The sequence below is a fragment of the Chrysoperla carnea genome, chromosome 3 (genome assembly GCF_905475395.1).
Source record: "Chrysoperla carnea chromosome 3, inChrCarn1.1, whole genome shotgun sequence".
NCBI classification, from domain to species: Eukaryota; Metazoa; Arthropoda; class Insecta; order Neuroptera; family Chrysopidae; genus Chrysoperla; species Chrysoperla carnea.
Genome location: NC_058339.1, coordinates 61,336,591 through 61,357,957, shown reverse-complemented (window position 1 = coordinate 61,357,957; position 21,367 = coordinate 61,336,591). Strand labels below are relative to the sequence as shown.

General features: G+C 27.7%; 3 protein-coding genes across 3 annotated transcripts; 1 reads left to right on the top strand and 2 right to left on the bottom strand.

Moving 5' to 3' along the window:
* Window positions 1–8: 8 nt before the first annotated feature.
* Window positions 9–4,033, bottom strand: LOC123294968 (DNA-directed RNA polymerase III subunit RPC5). The gene is made up of 7 exons (XM_044876157.1): window positions 3,785–4,033; window positions 3,499–3,682; window positions 3,249–3,437; window positions 2,916–3,181; window positions 1,872–2,076; window positions 1,601–1,806; window positions 9–1,467 (listed from the first exon to the last, which is right to left on the bottom strand). Exons 1-7 carry the CDS (start codon window positions 3,815–3,817, stop codon window positions 982–984), a joined length of 1,569 nt encoding a protein of 522 aa, XP_044732092.1. The 5' UTR covers window positions 3,818–4,033; the 3' UTR covers window positions 9–981.
* Window positions 4,034–4,187: 154 nt separating this feature from the next.
* LOC123294655 (vacuolar protein sorting-associated protein 18 homolog) lies at window positions 4,188–11,561 on the top strand. Its single transcript, XM_044875755.1, has 10 exons — window positions 4,188–4,339; window positions 4,418–4,601; window positions 5,119–5,444; window positions 5,935–5,982; window positions 7,359–7,667; window positions 8,500–9,336; window positions 9,716–10,286; window positions 10,610–10,761; window positions 10,830–11,061; window positions 11,323–11,561. Exons 1-10 carry the CDS (start codon window positions 4,259–4,261, stop codon window positions 11,559–11,561), a joined length of 2,979 nt encoding a protein of 992 aa, XP_044731690.1. The 5' UTR covers window positions 4,188–4,258.
* A 2,880-nt stretch (window positions 11,562–14,441) lies between these two features.
* On the bottom strand, window positions 14,442–18,914 carry LOC123295704 (multiple inositol polyphosphate phosphatase 1-like). Its single transcript, XM_044877131.1, has 5 exons — window positions 18,705–18,914; window positions 17,778–17,902; window positions 17,375–17,695; window positions 15,541–16,118; window positions 14,442–14,759 (listed from the first exon to the last, which is right to left on the bottom strand). Exons 3-5 carry the CDS (start codon window positions 17,567–17,569, stop codon window positions 14,609–14,611), a joined length of 924 nt encoding a protein of 307 aa, XP_044733066.1. The 5' UTR covers window positions 17,570–17,695; window positions 17,778–17,902; window positions 18,705–18,914; the 3' UTR covers window positions 14,442–14,608.
* Between the last annotated feature and the right edge of the window lie 2,453 nt (window positions 18,915–21,367).

Below are 21,367 nucleotides of genomic sequence, written 5' to 3'. Positions count from 1 at the left end.
AAACAATGATTATATTTTTTTCATTCGATATTTGATAGACATTAACTTTGACCTTGATGTCCAGAATCTTTGAAACTCAACTCATTCATAGCTGATAAGAGTTAAAAAAATATTCTTACAAATTATTTCTGTAATTATATGAATAAGTACTTGCTTTCAACTTCTAACAATTAATTGTAAGTGATACGGAAAAACTTCAAATTATAAAAGTTCGTTTTAAGACATTTTGTTATAAACAATTTTTACAAAAATATAGATCATTCACGATGCAAAGAACTTGCATTGCTGTACAATTTTGCTATGAATATACGGATTTCGGACAAAACTTTCCAACAAAAAATGTTGATATTTTTTTAGGAACAACTTTCTTGTTTCAAGTAATTCATGATACTGAAGATCAGGGTCACTATAAAGTCTTTCGACTTAATCAACGTTCAAATATACCAAATCGTTAATGCCTAAACTACAATAGGACAACCGGGGCGGGGCGCTAAATTTAAATTTAGCGCCCTTACCGTTTGCTATATCAATTACTTCAAACTTCCTTTCAGTTGATGTACGTCAAATATGTATCTAAATCTAAGCACATAAGTAAGTTGTTACCCATAAAAGGATACAAATAATGATTGTTAAATAAATATTTATAATATTAACATAACCTCGATTGTGAACTATATTCTCGTCGAGAACAGATTCTACAAGTTAGTATAAGATATGGATAACATTTTTTTGATGGGCAAAATACTGTTATTTTTACTCTGTATATCTACAATATTATTATAACGAGTAATTTTTCGATGGAGTCCCCAAATTTGCTTTTACTCTGAGGACTTTTAAGCTCTTTTTTTGGCCCTGTAATGTGTTTTACTTCAAACATAGAACGATAAGGACATTATTTGTTAAATTTTCTTCATACTTTTACGATACACCGTTTATCATAATTAATGTATAATTAACTATATATATATATAACTTTAATTATCACTCCAACGTAATTGGTTTTTCCATAAATAAATTAGCACTATTATTATCTCTATTAACTTTAGTTCGTTTACGTGAACCAGCACTTGATTTTTTACTTTTTTCAGTACCACTATCCGTATCAGAACTACAGGAATTATCCCTTTGCTTTTTCACACCATTCATTTTTGGTACAATTTCAACATCAGAAACTGAACTAACACTTTCACGATTCGATTTTTTTCGATTACGCACTGTTTTACTAAATTCTTTAATATATTGTATAAATTGTTTGGATTTTGTTTCCCAAAATAATTGTTGACGTTGTACAACATCCGGATAACGTGCAATAAATTGTTCATCTGGTGGTAGTAATAATTGCCAACCTTTATGCTTTTCATATTTGGATACACCTTCAAAAATTTCCATTAGTTCGTCAGCTGGAATTTTTACTGTTGATGCAACTTTACGTCGATTTACATAATCCGATGATGTCAATAAATATAACTGAAAGTTAATAAAAATATAAGCTATTGTAGGTACTCGATTATATCTTAAGAAGTTTGATTTGCAAAAATTGAGTCATGTTCAGGGGGTGCAGTCTCTTAAAGGCATCCGATGTTTTGTTGAGAATACTTACGACATAATCTCTGGCACGGCACATAAATTCTGCAGGAACTCCGCTTATTTTAGAAAACGAATTTGTCGGATATATTAACTCAGATTTCGCTACCCATAAACCTTTTACTAGTACAGCAGATGAAGGTAAGGCTCGAAGTAATTCATCTCGTTTACTCATATCAATAGATAACAATTTGACAATCTGTTCAAAATTTAAAATTTTGGCTGAAAAAAATAAGAAATAAAATGAAATTCTTCCATAATTTTGTTAAAACAATCAAAATGCATACCATCCTTTATTAAATTTCGACACTGTTCTACTAATGGTAAAGTTTTTAAAGCTGCTATTGAAATTGCTGTATCACTTAATAAAATCGGAGCTTCATAATCTACTTCCGATTTCGGTATAAGTTGTGATGTATAATTATCATTCGGTAAAGATACTGTATGCCGAACATCTTGTGAGTGCGGTGCATATAAACACATTCGTTCCAGCTAAAACGGATATATAAGTTAATATCGCTAATAAAATCGATAAATAATTCATAGCAACATTCCAATTTCCAATATAAGGATCAGATACTGAAATATTATTGCATTGTCAGAAATATTCTAGCATTATATATTTACATAAGATAAAAAGTAAATTCTCCAAATACGGCAAATTCCATAAATAATAATGTTAAAGAACTTTTTTTAAATTGGGAGGAATGATTTGATTGAAAATTTTCTAACCGAAAAAAATGTCCACATACCACTCGCAATTCCTCGTATAAAATTCAAAATACTTCGATGAATGTGAAATTTTACATAGCTATAAACTTAAGTTGGGAACATTTTTACCAAAAAAAGTTTTTAATATTTAATTTCTGTAAAATTAAAATGTTTGATATAGAGATGTGACGAATATTCGCATTCATGAATATTCGCATATTTTTACATTTACATTCGAAAAAAACGATGCGAATGTTTGTTCGGTGATTGTTTTTGACAGAAATAATCATTTTGTATCATAAATTGCAAAATAAGGCTAAACTTCCCTAATATGTGCTTTACTCATATTTTTATGACTTTTTAATCAATAGAATAACAAATACGGGTTGATTTTAATGGACTCTTTTTTTAATGAAGAATTATATGTATTAATACATAACTATTTGAGAGCGCTTCATTTGATAGTAAAATTCGCATTCGAATGTACAAAATAAAACATTCGTTCCATCACTAGTTTAATAGAACTAAAAACAACATCGAACAATGCATTAATATTTAATGTAAGAGTGGAAGAATTGGAATTTTTTTGTTGATATGAATTATGAATTTATTCAAATTACTTCAGCTTCATGAGTATTCGAATGAAACCATTTTGTTTCAATCCATGGTTCTTCAGAAAATTGTTTCGAAAAATGATCAAATGATTGCTCTCGTGCTTTTTTATCCCTTTCAGTTTCAGCTCGTGCAAAACGCACAGTAACTTTTTCTACACTACTGGTTGATGGCTCTTGTTCATCTTCAGATTCTGCAGTCTTTTGTTCTTTTGTTTTGTTACGTTTATCAGACTTATCTAAATGTTCTAAACTAGGTCTTAAATGTAAAATACCTAGAAATAAAGCATAACAATTAATAACTTCAAAAATGTCTTAGATTGACGGTAAATAATTATTTACCTTTTAAAGGTGTTAAATGAATTTCATTTTGAGATAAAACTCCAACAGCATAGTTTGAACAATCACTTACTGCCTTGGTAGTTTTATATGTTTGTTTATCCATAATTTCACTATCAAAAAATTTTTTTTCTTCTTTAGTGTCAGCTATTAAACCTGTCATTCCGTCAACGTTTATAGCAAAATTTTCACCTGTAATAAAAATTACCATATGTAGAATATTGCAGTTCTTTAAAGCTATTAAGTTATGTACCTTTAGAAGTATCGTAGTTCATGGATTCAGTATTTAAACCGACTTCTAAATTAACCTCTTGAAATTTTGGTTTTACAGAACATTTTTTAATATTTTCTTTAGTCATATTATTATGAGGTAATTTGTTTAAATATTGAAATATATACAAGTTTTCTGCTAAACGTTTCGACACATGAACGGGTATCTAAAAGATGAATTAATTTAGTGAATAATTGAGAAAATATTGAAAATAATTATTCCAAAAAAATGTGACTGAAAATTATTATAAATAAATTATCTATATTACTTCTAAAATTGGTGTATCTTCGTCTTCATCCATTATTTTAAATATTTTTAAAATAAAATTAAAACTAAATCATTGAAATATTTCATAAAACCTCTACACGCGTTTTTAAAGATTATCGTGGAGTTGTACGATCATATGTGGATTATTTAGCCTAAAAACATATTATTTCAGCTTTCAATTGACTTTCTTGGAAATATTCCTGTTATCATATTAATATTTTAAATTATAATTTTTTTGAATTATTTAAAAAAAAATCCATTCCAATTCAAATTATAAAAATAAATTGCTATTTTGTAAAGTATTTACTTTGTAGGTCTACCATTTTTTGACTACCATTTTGTGGTTATAAGGGAAACAAAAATGTAGATTTGAAAAATGGTAGCTACATGACAGTTTTGTCATTCTGTCAAAGAGTTGTTTTTAATTAAAGATTATTGAATATTATGAGATAAATTTGCAAGAACATTTAGCAAGATGACTTCTATGTTTGATCAGTATGAACAAGCTTATCAGAAATTCAAAAATGTGGAAAATTCGAATATGCGACCCGAAATGGTATATTTTACATTACTTTTGATCATTATTTTATAAATGTTGTCTTTTATATTTACTATGATTTTGGTATGATTTTAGACTACTTCAGGGTATCTACAAATGAAACTGGAGGAGGATACACCAATATTTAGTAAACAGAAACTCAATTTTAATCCTTCGGACAGGATTACTCATTTAACTGTTGCTAATGACTATCTAGTATTAGTTATGGCTAATGGAGTTTTATTTAGGATTGACCTGACTTGTCCGGATAGAAACGAAGGTATATTTTGTATTTTATTTTATCCAGCTAAAGTAACTTTCTTAAGTATAGCATCCGATGTTGAATCTGATATGAGTAGTTTTGGAGATATTGTTTAAAATCTATCCAAAATATAGGAACTCAAATAGAACTTAAGCCGATACCATAGAAAGTACTCGAAAAATCGTCAAATGAACCCGATTTTGATATTTTTTGGGTCAAAATTACTCGATATACTATAATTTAATAAAGAAAAGTTGGGTATATTTAATGATTGGATACGTAGTTTCCGAGATATCGCTATGAATCCACTACGAAGGCCGATTTCTCAGATCAATTTCTTAGAGAATATATTGTCTATTAGACAAAGAACTGAATTTTAATAACTTTTAGATTTTAATTTCTCCAAAAAATCCAAAAGAAAGACAAATTTTTTCTATTTCTCGATTAACTTCCACTGTAATTGTAATATGACGCCTTATATGTGAGATCATTTGCTGCTTTTATTTAGGTTTTATATTAATATCATTTTTTCCAGAAATAACTTTGTCGAAATATATTACGATTTCACGATTAAAACACCTTTTTATGGACCCTATTGGACAGCATGTATTACTTTCGTGTTCCAACAAAGACGGTACACCTGAATTACTTTATTTACCTCGTAAAAGCTCAAAAATTCGTCCAACCACAAAATTTCGCAATCATGAAATCACAGCTGTAGGATGGAATTTTGCAAATGATTCAGAAAATACAACAGGGCCTATTTTATTAGGTACATCTAAAGGATTGATTTTTGAAACGGAAATTGGATTAGATGGTGATAAAATTTTCCAATCGAGTATTGAACAATATTGGCGACAGGTATTTTTATACGTTTTTAATATACCCGAGTAAATCCATTTTAAAAATGTCTTCCCCTTTCATTCCTTGATCAATTTTTACAATAAGATTTACATTTTCATCCTTATTTCTTTTTAAAAAAAAGTATGCGCTACTTTGCATCGTTAAATGCAACCATTCTTAATGGTTGCAAAAGTCGTTTGCTTCAAACACCTTACAAATCATGAAATTTATAGCAAATATGTTTTTGAAACGCTAAACCTCATAATTTTCTGGATCTTTAGAAAAAACTGTTTGTCTGCAAATCATTCTACAGAGAGTGTAGTATTTTAGAAAATATAAATGTTTTAATTTACACTATTTTAGAAAAAAAATTCAAAAGTTTTAAAAAATAAACAGAGGGAGAAAAATGATAATTATTTTATTTGATTTTCTCGGGTATTCAATCACAAAGTTTTTATTAACATATTGATTATTGCTTACAATTAACAATATAATATTTTTTACAAAGCTTCCAAATTATTTGCCTTTGTATGGTAACAGGGATGAAGATGGATTGGTAAGAAATTATTATAAATTTTATTGAAAATTATAAACTATTTTGAAATCAAATAAATGTTCTTTCGTTTTATGCTTGAAAAATCAATAAAAGTATTTTTGATTTTGAATCATTTGTTAAAAATGTATATCACCCTATTTCAATCTGTGGCTGTATACTTGAATATTTTTTTAATGAATAAATTTTGAATAATTATAGTAATACTATTCGCCATGGGAACTGATTCTAGCGCTGTCTAGTGGTAGAAAATAGAAGCTGTTTATGACAAGTCAAATTTATGCATGGCTATGTTTGAATTATTTATTTATATTTTGATAATGAGTGAAATAAAAAAAAATAAATTATTTAAACTTTTGACACGTTTGTACTCTTATTTCTGTTGAAATTTGATTTGTCATAGACAGCTTCTATTTTCTACCACCAGACAGCGTGAGAACCAGTTCCCGTGGCCTATATTGCTTGCAAATGATCAATATTTACCATGCAATCGTAGCGTAGTCGCAGCGGAAACGGGCGGCAAGTACTGAGATTGATCATTATCGCGCATGTTGACATATATGCACATATCTGGTCGGTCTTTTCTCATCTTAATTTCAAAAACCTGTCACAGCAATCTGAGAATTAACTTTTATATCTTATCGTTAACAACTGCAGTATATTGCAATTAATATTTTATTATTTTAAAAAGTACACTTCGAAACAATTTTAAACAGTTTTAATCTTTACTTGCTTATAATGGACATTAATAAGTAAATACATTGACGATTTAAAAATGATTTAAGAATTTTGTTTTGTTTTTTTTTTTTTTTTTTTTTTGAATAAACGTTCTTAGTAAAATTTTTACTCTAGTTTGTTATCCAAATACAGTTAATTTTAGGCAACTCAGTTTTTAAAAATATTTTTACGATTTTTAATTATTTTAATGCGTATTAAATTTTATCAATAAAATACTTGTGCTATTTAAATTTTTTTTGTATAATTAGTTGTTAAAAGTAATTCAAAAATGATTGCTGATTTGACTAAGTGATTTAGAAAACAAACTACCTCAATGGCCTATTAATAATTCTAATGCTATTAAAGACAATAGCTTGAATAATTACTTGAGGTTTAAAATTTGATTTATGAATAATATACGCTGGCTGTAATAGGGGATATCAGCCGGTACCACCATCTAGCTATTAATTAGTCGCACTTCTTTTGGGAAAAAGATCCGTTAAAACATTTACATTCAGATTAAAAATATTTTATTTGTTTTTATATCAGATACAAAGAAGTTAAAAAATGGAGAAATTTTGTATTTTATTATTTTCATTATCAAATCCTTTACATTATTTTCGAAATTATTTTTTTAACTCACAAAATCTTTTGTATTTTAGGTTTTCGATATTGGTAAAGGCACCAGCATTCTAATAACTGGTTTAGAATTTCATCGTGTTCCTAATACAGATCGTTATTTCATTCTTGTCACCACACCAGATCGTTTTTATCAATTTATTGGCAATGCAAATTCTGATGAAAAACCTTTACTTCAACAAATATTCAATTCTTACTTAAATGTTGTTGAAAAATATCAATTAATCAAAAGTAAATTAAATTATTCAAAGTTAACATTTTTCTATGGTCAACCAAAGGGATTGCCAAAAAAATTTGCTTGGCTTACAGAACCTGGAATTTATTATGGAGAGGTAAATTTTGTATTTTATAACTTTGAAGAAATTTATTAGTCGATTAGTATTGGATTTTAATGCTAAGAGAAAATCTATCTAGCGATAAAAAAGAACTATAGGTGTTAGTTCGCATGGATATATAATATTTTACGGAAATGTTGTATACAATCTTAAAAAATTATATAGAACATTAAAATAATTGTTTTTATTTTAATTTGTGTCACTGTGTCGTTTAAGTATCGTTGTATTTGAAAACACACACAACCATAAAATTAAAAGTTCAAAATTTAAATCAAAAACAAAAAATTATAAAATTTAGGTCCTAAAATTGTATGAAAAAATATAAAATTATAAGTAAAAAGTTGATATAAAAAAGAAGGAAAACTATGGCAATTATAAAAGACTAGGAGAGCAAATATGGCACAGAACAAAGTGTTTAATGAAGTAGGTATCTTTTGCCTTTTCATTCATTGAAATAATCAGCTGACATTCTCCAATAAGTTTGTTTTTAAAATCCAATAAATTTGCACCTCAGTTTTTCGGACAACTTACTAATTTGATTTGACTTCTGCATTCCAAATTTCATTACATTTGGTTAATAATGTTTGGAGTTATTGATGCATAAAAATTGCTTTTACCTAGGTTATTTTAACATAATTAGGGTACAATTATCGATGCCTTAGAGTCGTTAACGGTATGCAAAAATTGATATTGTAATGGATTAGAGGGGCGAATTTTAGTGTAACATATTTTTTGGACAGTCTCTACGTCTTAATAACAATACACACTAATCAATTATACAGAGAAATAATAAATAAATAATATGATCCCCATTTGGTTTGTATTTTAGCTTGATCCATATGGCCGAGATAATATCAATTTAGTTATCAACATCAGTGATATAATCGAATATCCAGGTCACGAAGATCAATCGACCACATCTTACAAGCAAACCAATGTTCCATCAAATTTTGTCATAACTGAATTTAATGCACTTTTATTGTACAATGATACCATTAAAATAGTTTCATTATTAAATAATGAATTAATTTCTGATGATAATTATCCTGGAAAAATAGTCAATATAGCAAAAGATCCAATACGTGGTACAATATGGGTCTTCACAGAAAATTCAATTTATCGTTATAAAATATGTAAAGAAGAACGTAATGTCTGGCAAATTTATTGTAATCAAAATAAATTCGATTTAGCGAAAAAATATTGCCAAGATAATCCAGCACATTATGATCGTATATTAATCAAAGAGGCTGAAGTATTATTTGATCAAGGTGAATACTTTAAAAGTGCCACAACTTATGCTGAAACGCAATCAAGTTTCGAAGAAATATGTTTAAAATTTTTAAAAATCAATAATTTTGATTCGTTAAAAATTTATTTACGACGGAAATTAGATAAATTGAAATTACAAGATAAAACACAAATTACATTAATTGTTTTATGGATGATAGAAATTTATTTGAAACAATTAGGACAATTACAAAATAAAGGTGAAAATGAATCGGAAACTTTTGATAAAATTCAAAAAGAATTTGAAGAATTTTTATCAACTAAAGTTGTTGTTGATTGTATCAAAAATAATAAACAAACTGTTTATGAATTAATGTCTAGCCATGGGGACCAACAGAATCTCATTAAATTAACAATTGCTAATAAGGATTTCGAACAGGTAAGCTATTATAAAGTTTTGATTATAAGTGCCTCATTCACATTCGAACCCTAGGCATCTTGATTACTGGGACTTTGCACTGGGTATGCGATTGGCCAAACTGTGTATAACCACAGCTAAGTCATTCGACTGTGCTTGCTCTTGCTCGAAACTAACAACAGCACAGTTCAGAAGGGTGGTGGGACAGTTTTAGAATGTTTGTATATGAATCTTGGGGGAAATCCCGGCTTCATCTGCTTCAAATAGCATATTTTACCCGGACATTTCTTGCTTTCGAGTAACAGGCTATTCTCAAGGAGAGCACAGAAGACCTCATAGTCTAGGTGCTAGGGAACTATTTGCGGTACCCCTCTTATGTATCATTATTATATTATTTCAGGTGATTCGGCAACATTTATATAAAAACAATTACAATGAAGCACTAGAAATTTTAAAAAGTCAAAATAAACGTGATTTATATTATCAATTTGTTCCAATATTATTACAAGAAATTCCAAAGAAAACTGTGTCTGTTTTAATACAACAAGGCAAAAATTTATCACCAATAAAACTGTTACCAGCATTAGTTGGATGTGATTACGATGATGTACACATTAATGAAATTATACAATATTTGGAGAATTGTGTATTTTCAATGGGTACAAAAGAACGTTCCATTCATAATTATTTATTATCGTTATATGCCAAGTATCGACCCGAAGAGAAATTTAAAAATTATTTGGCAACTCAAGGTCAAGATGTTAGTATGGTGTTTTATGATGTTTATTATGCATTACGACTGTGCGAAGAGAAAGGTTTAACTGAATCATGTGTACAATTATCAGCTATGTTAGGATTATGGGAATCAGCTGTTGATTTAGCTTTGAAAATTAATTTAGATTTAGCTAAGCAAGTTGCAAATATGCCTGATAATAATGATGAATTGAAAAAGAAATTATGGTTGAAAATTGGTAAGTATTAAAATTTCGACATTATTAGTATTTCGTTTAAAAATTAACAAAATATTTATGATAAAAAAGAATAATTTCACTGTTTTTCCATTTCCCACAGCGATTATAATTAAAATTTTTTAACATGGTTTGAAAAAAAGGGATGATTAAACTAAATAAAAGTAAATTTATTTGAGGATAGTGAAATTAGAAGTCAGGAAATTGTTATATTAATTCCTCGATCAGTATAGAATTAAAATCTCCAAAAATTACTATCTCATTTGTATTTTTAATATTTTAAACCAAACCAATCTTAACATATTTATGCGTTTCTTAAATTTTAGCCCGTCATGTTGTTAGTTGTAAAAATGACATAAAAGGTGCTATGGAATTTTTACAACAATGTGATTTAATTAAAATTGAAGATGTGTTACCATTCTTTTCGGATTTCGAAACGATTGATCATTTCAAAGATGCAATTTGTACTTCATTGCAGGTATATTCACTTTTTCTCATTTTCAATTTTTATGGAAAAGATAAAATGAAATTCTTTAATTTTCTCAGGAATATAATCAACACATCCAAGATTTGAAAGAAGAAATGGAAGAGGCAACAAAAGCAGCTGAAGTTATTCGAGAAGAAATTCAACAATTTCGTAATAAATGTTCAATAATTCGCGCTGACGATACTTGTGCAATATGTAATTTAACACTAATGGTTCGACCATTTTATTATTTCCCATGTACTCATAAATTTCATTCGGATTGTTTGGTAGCTGAAATTACGCCTTTGTTAGGTATGTCGTTTTTTTTTAAATTCTACCAATAGAGCAGTTTTTTAGCTACTCCATACATAGAAAAACATGAAATCTGAGATGCAGGTTGTAGTCATGTTAAACACTTCTTTAAAAGAAACTTTGCACATTTATAGGCGTTAATGTGAGTATTTATAAATTTCAAAAATGTTCACTTCCAAATGGGACACAAAATTTCGATATTTTCAGCTAAAAACCATACTGAAAATAATTTTTTTTTTAAATTGTTTTTCAATTTTACAGGACCAGCAAAGCAAAATAAATTATCTGAATTAAATCGACAATTATCAAAATTAAGTTATAAAGCAGATAATATTAGTACAGGATCAGCCAGTTTATCAGCACGTGATCAAGTAAAAGCTGATATAGATAATATAATTGCATCTGAATGTGTTTACTGTGGTTCTTACATGATTGATGAAATAGATAAGCCATTTGTTGATGATAAAGATTTTGAATTAGTTCTTAAAGACTGGCTATAACAAAATGTCTAATAAAATATTTATATATTGTAAAAATGATTTAAAAATCATGATATATTAAAAATGTAAATCTTGAAACAAAGATCTCTTCTAGTTATGATCATTACTTCATTTTTAAATTACTCGGTCAGTCATGATAAATTTGAATATTATCATGCGTTATCTTCGTTCTCTAACGAATTATGGTCGGTTATTGGTGTTCACTTTTTTACGAAAGGGTCCTGTATATTTCAACGATTATGATCAAATTATTTCACATAGATTCACATAGAATATAACATGATTTTTGAATCGTTATAATTGAAATGATATTTATGTACTAGTCAAAATCCAAATAATCAAATGAACAATATAAATAATCGTTATTTTTGCATACATTTTGGTATTATAAGATTTTACATTCCAAATATTAAATAGGTGCTTCGTATGCCATGTTTTAAATGTAAAATGATTAGTTAAATTTTTGTAAACAATGGTGCTCTGAGCAATGGATTAAGATGAATTTATGGATGTAAAGAACTTCATGTACAAAATTAATTACGATCGCCAAACTATTATTTTAAGTATCTTTTAAGGAAATGATAAGTTGACAATTATCTAATGGTTATAGTATAGTCAAACGCTTACTACGTTAAGCGTTTACTACGCCTTCCGCCTTCGTAAACGTTAAAAACTTTTCATTTAATGCATATAAATATATTTAAAATAAGTGATGTAGAAAATATGACTTTGTAGAATATTTCCGGTTCAATTGTTTTGTTTAAAAACTTACAGAATTCTTTTTTGCGATTCTAAGTGTTAAATTTTATTTTCAAGAGATATTTTTTGTTTTTTTAGGATATTTTTTGTTTTATTGTAAAAAAATATATTACATAAAATTATGCAAGTATTAAAGAGTATAATAAAATTTATTATATGTTTTTCCGGCTAAAAGAAACTTATGTATACAATACATTGAAGGCTGGTAGCTCTAAAAACCGGTTCCTACTCTAGCAATGCTTTCAGTGGTCAAAAAACAAACAAACTTTTCTTAGTAATATCGTCTTCTAGTCCCTAAATGTCAAAATTAGTCATAATTAATAAAACAAAAATTGCACGTTTTTGTCAAAAAAAAAACAAAAACAGGATTTTTGGTCAAAATTTGAAATGACAATAAAATAAAATAATTTATTACTTTTTTTGACATTCAGGGACTGATTTTAATAATTTTCAACAAGTCGCACAAAGGTTTAAGTCGATTGGTAAAACAGATTTTCTCAGAATGATGGGAACCGTTTTGTAAAACCGCATTTCAAGGAAAACGTTTTTAAAGTTTTTTTTTATGTATATTATCAATATACTTACCAATCATTAATCATTTTCTGAACCATATCATAAGCCAAATAATTAAGCTTCTTCCTGTACCGCATGTGTAATTTTGTTATTACGCGCGTTTTTTTTAAACTGAAAATAACACTTTTTTTTAAACTGAAAAGACTCCTTAATAAAATGTATTCTCAAATTAAAAAATATTTTAGTTTTATTTACAGAACTCTTGGTACAAAAAATTGTTTAATCTTTTTAACAAATTTAATAATAATTTTATTTAGTTTAATAAGCATTTTGTAGTTTCAAGCAGTTAACAAGCATTTTATAGTAGAACTTTAATTATACGGATTCATTAGAATCGCACCCGATCTGGATAGCCATAAATTTTAAATATAAAAGGAAAAATATATTGTATAGAATACAGTAAATGTATGTATATTTTAATGACAAAAAAAATGTTCGATCCGGATCACAGTAGTTCTGATAATTGGAGTCTTACTGCACTCTATTATTCATTCTACATATTTTTGTTTTAGCAGATCTGTATCTTCTTGATTGGCTTTAGATATTTGTGCCTATAAACTTTATTACAAAACAATTATCTTTACGATCGCCGTGGCATTAAATAAATGCAAGGATTATTTAAGAGGCGATTTATTTGGCGGGTTAAATAAATTATATATTAAGAAATTAAACACTATATTTATGTACATTATATTAAATTAATCTCTCTTAAAATATTTTCCTATTATAATTTATATGATATGCACGAAATTTGTGAACATAAAATTGTATAAAATTATGCCTTTTATACATATATAAAATATTAATGAATAAATAAGAATATGATTTTGAAAATTAATCAATTTATATATTTATTTTTTAACTCCCGACACAAAAAGAAGAGTGTTATATGTTTGACCGATCTGTGTGGATGTGGGTGTATTATAATTGATTGTCTATGTGAGTGTGTGTGTGTCTGCCTGTCTGTGGCATCGTAGCTCCTAATCGGATCAAACAATTTTTGTTGTAAAATGAATCCAAGAGAAAAAAAAATTTTCTTTGACTGAAGATTTGAACTAGATTTTCGTCCGTTAAACTTATGTTCATTGATATCTTTCGAACGCGAATATTATAAAACAAGAGATCGATAATATTTTCCCGACTTATGTTAACTTATTATCTTATATATATATATATATAGAAAAAAGGGAAAAGGACATACCCACAGGTAATTTACTTGTAGCAGGGAAATATTTCACTAAAGTTAGTAATTTTGCACAAAAGTATGAATAACTATGCAAATTTTCTAACTGGTGTAAATAAGCGAGTTTAACCTTTTTTTAAGCATCAGCCTAAGATATTTAGAACTAATTTCTAATTACCTCTACACACATCTCAATTTTTATTACCTAATTAATTAATACAATTTGTACAAGTTTGCATGGTCAAAAGATGACATCATATTTTTAATAAAGTCTTTTTTTTCCAATGTGTAAATTCAAGGACTTTCTATAGTATTTTTAATCTATGTGTGTATATTCATTGAATTTTAAAGTTTTAATTCCATATATTCGCATAGTCACTTATAAAAAATATACTGTAGGCTTACAATTAATCGGATATTTACTAAGATAAATTATAAAATGGGTTGATATTATAATTATTATTTTGTCATCTCTAAATTATTGTATTCTGCTCCAAATTTTGAATTTCATTTTTAAGGAGGTACCTACTTACTAATCTAAATTACAAGTGTTTGCAATGGGTTTTAATCGATTAAAAACCGAACTCCATGGACATAATCCATCCTTGCATCCAGGAAAATTAATTTCATCCAACGATTTCTCATTCATAGTGAAATGAACGTATTTCTCTTCATTATTACACCTAAAAGAAATAAAAATTTGATTTTATGTCGTGATAGTCGGTATCATTGAAAAACATGTAGGTAATTGTTAGGGAATTTCCACACACTTGAAAAGTCAAAGTGGGGAATGCCTTCAAAAAGGCGAAAAGTCTGTAAATTTTATTATTTTCGTATAATTATGTCTTAAAGAAGTGGCGCGCGTGTGATTATAATACTTTCTTGGGTCATAACCTCATAACATATAACGGATTTTTATTTAGAGGTTCATAACTTTAAATTAAAATCAAACAAACAAAATTTTTTTTAAATATCAATGAAACTGGCTTTATTGGAAATATTGTTTTATGCCATTAATGTTTGAATTTGATTTCGGTCATGTGGCCGTCGCGGCTAGTGCATAGATGGCGCAATCTGGATGCCCAATTTTCACTCACTTCTCGCAGCAATTGCGGTTGTATTTCGCCAATAACTCGCCGAATTTTGTATTTGAAGTGTTCTACCGTCTCTAATATATCGGCGTAGACAAGTGACTTTCAAAGCAAGCGTTGCTCTGGCGTGAGTCCGTTCATTATGATATGGCAAACCAAACTAAATACAAAGCAATTGTCTGCTGTTACGGTCATCAAACAAAAGAGTGTTTTTAACTCAACGACATGAAACTCTAAAAAAATGGTCTTTATTATCAATTTTTGAACCCTCCTCCCCTTGGATGATTCCTGCACACGGATCTAAAAGAACTATCGCTTATCAATTTTCAGCTGTATAAGTTTTCAAACTTTTTTCTTAAGGGCTAATACTTACGAATAAAACACAGCAGTAAATTGTGTCGCATAAGGACAATCATTTGTTGTTCTCCATTTTCTATCTTGAGCAGTTTCGAAATTGTCCGCAGTTAAAATATACGGATCCTTTGTTATATCCAATGCAACTTGTAATGTTTCAAAATAAGCTCGATGAGAAGTATGTACCACAGCTTTTGGATGTTTATCACCGTTTGCAACTTTCATAAAGTTATAAATAAGAGATTTAATTTGGTTACAACCCATTTCACGGGCTAATTCATTTCCATATCCATATTCATAATAACATGATAAATCTTCATAATATTCTAAAATTTTTTGTTCATTTTCAGAAAAAAAGGCACACCATGGGGAAATTTTGTCATTGTTCCAACCATAATCATATCGACATATATCGAATAATATTCGTACTGTTGTCCAATTTAATGGTGAATTATATCCTAATTTTTCACTTATATTGGATAACATATTTAAGAAAATTGGTTTTTCAGTAAAACGTATTGGCTCTGTGGCGGCACGTTGATTTTTAGTTTTCATTTTTATTCTCATTTTTTCCAGTGATTCGAAGTCTATACTTCCCTAAAATTTAAAAAACAAATACACTATTATTTATAATTATTAATAATATACAAATTAAATTAATTATAATAACAAGCTCCGCGATCCAGAGTGGGAAAAGTAATCTCCTCAAAAAGTAAAAATTCGACTTTTTTAATGTATTTAGCAAATTACTTGCAGCTCCTAGCTATAATACATAATACAGCCGAATAGCTCGTATCCCGTTCGCCGGATAGCTAGAATAGTTTCTCAAATTTTCATTATTTTCAGATTTTTATTAAATAGAGAACTTGCATTAATTTTTTTTGTCACAAATTCATATATAAATGAAAGAATAATTCATCTAAAGTATATTTAAATAATTTTTAAGTACTTATTAATAAAAAATTTGCCCGTTGAGGCAGTGAGCCAATCGAAATCAAGCTAAATTCACATTTTTGAGCTTGTTTCTATGGAAAATTACGTTATAATTTATTGAAACCAAGTTTAGAAACAAACCATTTATCATTTTGCATGTTATTTTATCATTTCTCCGTGCAGTGGCATTGCTAAAAACGATGTGTTGATGTCATTGGCGCTTGAATTTATAGTTTAGAAAAATTATTTTCAATTGTAAATTTCAATTTTTTTAGTAATTTTTAGTAAACTTTCGGAAAAAATAAAACTGAACTCTTTCGATTGAACTAAGAAAGATATGGTCAGAAAAACGTCACCTTTTTATAGATTAGTTGTACAAACTGTAAATACCTAAAATTTGAATTAAGGATGTTCCAGCATGGTATTTGCAGTTTCTATGTTAAAGCAATGGTACAATTTTTTTTTCGACAGAATTTAACGAAAAATTAAATTTAAGAATTTAATAATGCTTACTATTAATTCCCAAAGTTTCAGAAATTTTGACCGTTTAAAATGGGAAATAATTATGCCAACGTCCCAATTTCGATCAATTTACGTCAAAATTAATATCTCGAAAGTGAAAATTAATTTCTAAATTTTTTTTTTAGAATTGTATTGTATAAACATTTTTTTTCTACTTTTTCTTCAATATATAATAATATCATAAAAAATAGTTGGAGAGACCGGACATTTTACATGATTTAAATGGGACATGACCCTCAAAATCGCGAACTTTGTCTTTAAATATCTCGCGATCTAAACGGTCAAAAATTATGAAATTTTAGGAATTCATAAATAAAGCTATTATAAACCCGAGAAAAAAAATTCGGCCAAATCTGTCGAAAAGTGATTTCATGCTGGTACTACCTTAAGTCAATTACCTCTTCTGTTTTATTCTTTAATTGTTCATAATTTTTATCAAATGGTACGCCAAATAAACCTTCAAAAAATGCTTCGAAACTTTTTAGAACGCAGTGTTCGGTGAACGTATGTAAAAATTGAAAATCTTCTTTGCTGTATGGAATTTTAAAAATACTTGGATACTGTAATTTAAATCTATCCGCTAAGGTAAACATTTGTTTTCTTCCAAATTGCGAAAGAAAGTAAGCAGTTTCAATGGACACATCAGGATGTAATTTCCAATTTTTTATATTTTCTATATCCGTATCGCAAAGTTTTTTATCTTTGGCATATAGTTTATTCTAAAAAAAATATCTAAATTTTAAACTTTAAAAAACATAAATATTAACTAATAAAGGTATAATATTTTTTTAAGTTAGATACCTTATAATTTTCTAAAATTTGTTTTTGAATTATTGGTAATTTTACTTGGTAGTCGGGTACTTGAGTTCCTTCTGGATAACGTACACCATGTCGAATTATTGTCCATACTTGTTTGGGTTCACATTCTAAAATACATTAACTTAATACTTTTTTCAATACTCAAGGAGGTAATAGGCTTCATTGAAACACACACTTCAGTTCAAGCAATATAAAGCATCTTTGGAGCTATAGGTTTAAAAATTGTGCGTAATGCTTTGAAAAAAAATACTTCGAAAGCCAGTTGTTGGCATCGTCGTACCGAGGGTGGGCAGGTCAGGGCACGTGCCTCCCCTAGATTTGAACTTATTATTAGTTGGCTAAATCAATTATTTACTTAAGGATCGATGTAAATCAATTCGGAAAATTTTAGTTACCCGATTATTTACATAAATAAATGACTTCGAAAGTAGGCATATTTAACATTGATCTTATGGTAAAACGGTAGATGGATGATTTTTATAGATTTCTCCAAAACTAGTCGGTGGAAATTAAAAAAAAAATAACTATTTAAGTTAAAGATAAAACCTGAATAAATTATTGAAAACAAAAAAATCCATTATGCCCGGCTAATTAAGGATGTATGAGTCTAAAAGTCTAAAATTGCCTTGACGCTCGTACTAACTTAGCTAAACTATTCTCTGGTTTTTCCCTCTTGATCATAACTTCCTGTTTTGCCTTACGTTTTTGGGCCAATGGCTGGGTATACCAACGGTTGTTGGTATTTTATAATGAGAAACATGTTAGTAGTTTATTATGATATATATTTCTGAATTAAACTGTCTCTACCCATGCACGCGAGCATGTTGGTGGACCAAGCACATAATGTCTCAAAGGTGCAGTGCAAAAAAGATTTAAAGATTTAATTTATTTTTGTGACTTCTTACTCACCTGAACTTAAATTTGGTTTAATAAGTACAGAATTTTCAAAATCATAAATTCCTTTAATACCATATAATCTCACGGGATCCTTATCATCCGCAAAACAATAATTAGAATCATTTTCTTTTTGTCTAGTTGAAAAAATTATTTCAGTACTAATTACTCCAATAATGGAAATTAATAGAAAAATAATTAACACATAAAGTAAGAGCTTCTTGGTTGAACCTAAAACAGATAAATATTTTAATTTTATTTAAATCTGTTAATAGTTTTTTAAATTGTTAATTTTAAATTCTTAAGGCACCGTATTTGTTTTAAATTTTAAATATTGTCCGAATCGCTCCTACCAGAAATATATTATGAGGCAAATTTTCTCCCATATTGGATTTAGAAGTGGGTGCCAAATAATTTTAAATAGAAGACCACAAAATTTTCCAAACACAGGTAGGAACTACTAACAAATAAAGCATATTTTTAAAAATATTGTAAAAAATAATAACATGTTATCTTGTGAGTTAATATAGACTATAGAGTATAAGTATATTTAATACAAAAATGCTCATAAGTAAATGAAATAGATTTCTCTTTCGAATGTACAAAGAGGTGCAAAAGTACAATTACATAGTTTAATGATAATTAAACTTTCCTACAGTATTATTGGTTTTGGCGCAGGGAAGCCATAAAAGTTGGTTCTAAAACTATTATTGGTAATTGATTATTATGAACTATGTTCTATTCGAGATGTAAGTATTTAAACATTAAACATATGTTTGAACTATTTTACCCACTTAATTAAAGTGTAGAAAAAGAGTTTTAACTTTTGTTTGCAATATGTTCCAAAATTTTAGAAAGTTAAAGGTAAAGCTCGAAAGGATTTTCTTCTTTTATAAAAACTGTTTCCCCTTCGAATAATCTATAACTATTCAGGAAATCGGAGTACGTCCATTTCCCTCCAACAACTGAATCCAACACATTGCATACACGAATTCATCGTAAAATGGTGTTAATTATTAATTTGCTTGTAGTAATTTCCAAGTTTATTCATTTAACTATTTTTATTAAATTAATAATTCAAACAATATTTACAGGAAGTTGTTTTATAAGAAATGAAGGAATGAGACAAGTACGATAAATACGATTAATTTATTTAATTTATCGTGTCAGACAAGATATTTAATTTGACTGAATAAAAAAAAAGCTAACTAAATTATACAAATTATTATTAGTTACATTATTATTATTATTTTGTTTTTAGTAATAAAAAAAACCTATAAAAATTAAAATCTTGTTTTATAAAGTTCCCGTAGCTCGACTCGTTCAAATTTCCGCTCCCGTAGCCATTTATTTAGTTTTCGAAAATTACGAAAAGTTTCGAAAAAAATTTTCTAGAATTTATTTTTGTTAAGACAAGACTGTTACTGGAAGCTACCAACAAATTTTCATCTCCCTATCTTTTTTAATTTTCTTCTGAACATTCAATTTTGCTATACAAAGATTTAATTTTATTGAATACAAGGACTTGATATTAAAATCCATTCACACAAACAAGAAAAAAGTAATATATTTTCATTAAACACAGCCAATTTTCTAATTATAATTATAAACTCTTACTTAATTAAATTCGTATGCAAAATTTAGTTAAAAATAATAAAATCTTACCTTTCATCTTTGATTGAAGCTTAAATAACGTATATAATTTTAAGATATTTAAGAATTTTGTTTTTACATTGAGCTGAAAATTTTTGAATGCATTATTCCAAAAATTAGAAATAACTGGATAATTGTAGGAGAGAAATAATTTAAATTTTCACCTTAAAACGTAACAACTGAAATATCATCCATCATTCGTCCCATTTAAAGGTATATTATTTGATTTTTGAGGCTCTTTCTATTGGTTGGATTTTCGAAAAATTATTTTAATTTTTTGGAAAAATATATCTTTTCCAAATATAATTCACTACCTATTAGATTAGATAGACTATCAATTCTCTTACCTATATCTGGAGGATTAAATTAATCAAAGTCAATTAAATCAAGTGATGTCAATGTTAATTGGGATTTGGAGATTAAATGCGTAAAAAAGTTGTTCTTTGGTGAGCGGATTTATCGCCTACAGTATCATTGCTATGAATGTTTTGCGTCATATTATAACAATATTTGTTTAATCAGAAAAATTTCTCATCGTCGAAAGTCCATTTAATTATAATTAATTCCAAAAGAAACAGAAATGAAATTTCAAAAAAATATTTCCTTTATATAGCGTGTAAAATTTTTAGGTTTTTCAACTACCCACTTTTGGACAGACAATTCAAATAAATGGTTTTCCATGGCCTCTAAGTTATTAAAAAAATTTAAGTATATTTACTCATTTTAAAGGCAAGCTTTCGTTTAGAATAAATCAATCAATCATTCAATCAATCAGTAATAAAATTTTCATAATTTTGGAAAAAGTAATCTTTTATTATTGTCTGCGGCGTAATTAGACCAGGTAAAATCCGTCATAGAGTATGAATAATTTTCGCAGGGATAATTTTTGCAGGATCCCATTTAAAAAAATGTTAATGAACGTAAAAGTGCATGTATAGCCCAACTAACCCTTACGTAAATACATTTCCATGCGTGTCCCTAAGGAATAACTCACCTTAAAATAAAACCGTATTGGTAATATAATT

Bases quoted from the DNA above. Each gene is read 5' to 3' on its own strand.
- LOC123294968 (XM_044876157.1), bottom strand. From the start codon at position 3,817: ATGGATGAAGACGAAGATACACCAATTTTAGAA. The intron at 3,683-3,784 runs GTAATATAGATA...TTCATCTTTTAG, and splicing joins AAGATACACCAATTTTAGAA to ATACCCGTTCATGTGTCGAA. The intron at 3,182-3,248 runs GTAAATAATTAT...CTTTATTTCTAG, and splicing joins TCATTTAACACCTTTAAAAG to GTATTTTACATTTAAGACCT.
- LOC123294655 (XM_044875755.1), top strand. From the start codon at position 4,259: ATGACTTCTATGTTTGATCAGTATGAACAAGCTTATCAGAAATTCAAA. The intron at 4,602-5,118 runs GTATATTTTGTA...CATTTTTTCCAG, and splicing joins TTGTCCGGATAGAAACGAAG to AAATAACTTTGTCGAAATAT. The intron at 7,668-8,499 runs GTAAATTTTGTA...TTTGTATTTTAG, and splicing joins CTGGAATTTATTATGGAGAG to CTTGATCCATATGGCCGAGA.
- LOC123295704 (XM_044877131.1), bottom strand. From the start codon at position 17,569: ATGTTTACCTTAGCGGATAGATTTAAATTACAGTATCCAAGTATTTTT. The intron at 16,119-17,374 runs GTAATTGACTTA...TTTAAATTTTAG, and splicing joins TAAAGAATAAAACAGAAGAG to GGAAGTATAGACTTCGAATC. The intron at 14,760-15,540 runs GTAAGTATTAGC...TATTTCTTTTAG, and splicing joins TTTACTGCTGTGTTTTATTC to GTGTAATAATGAAGAGAAAT.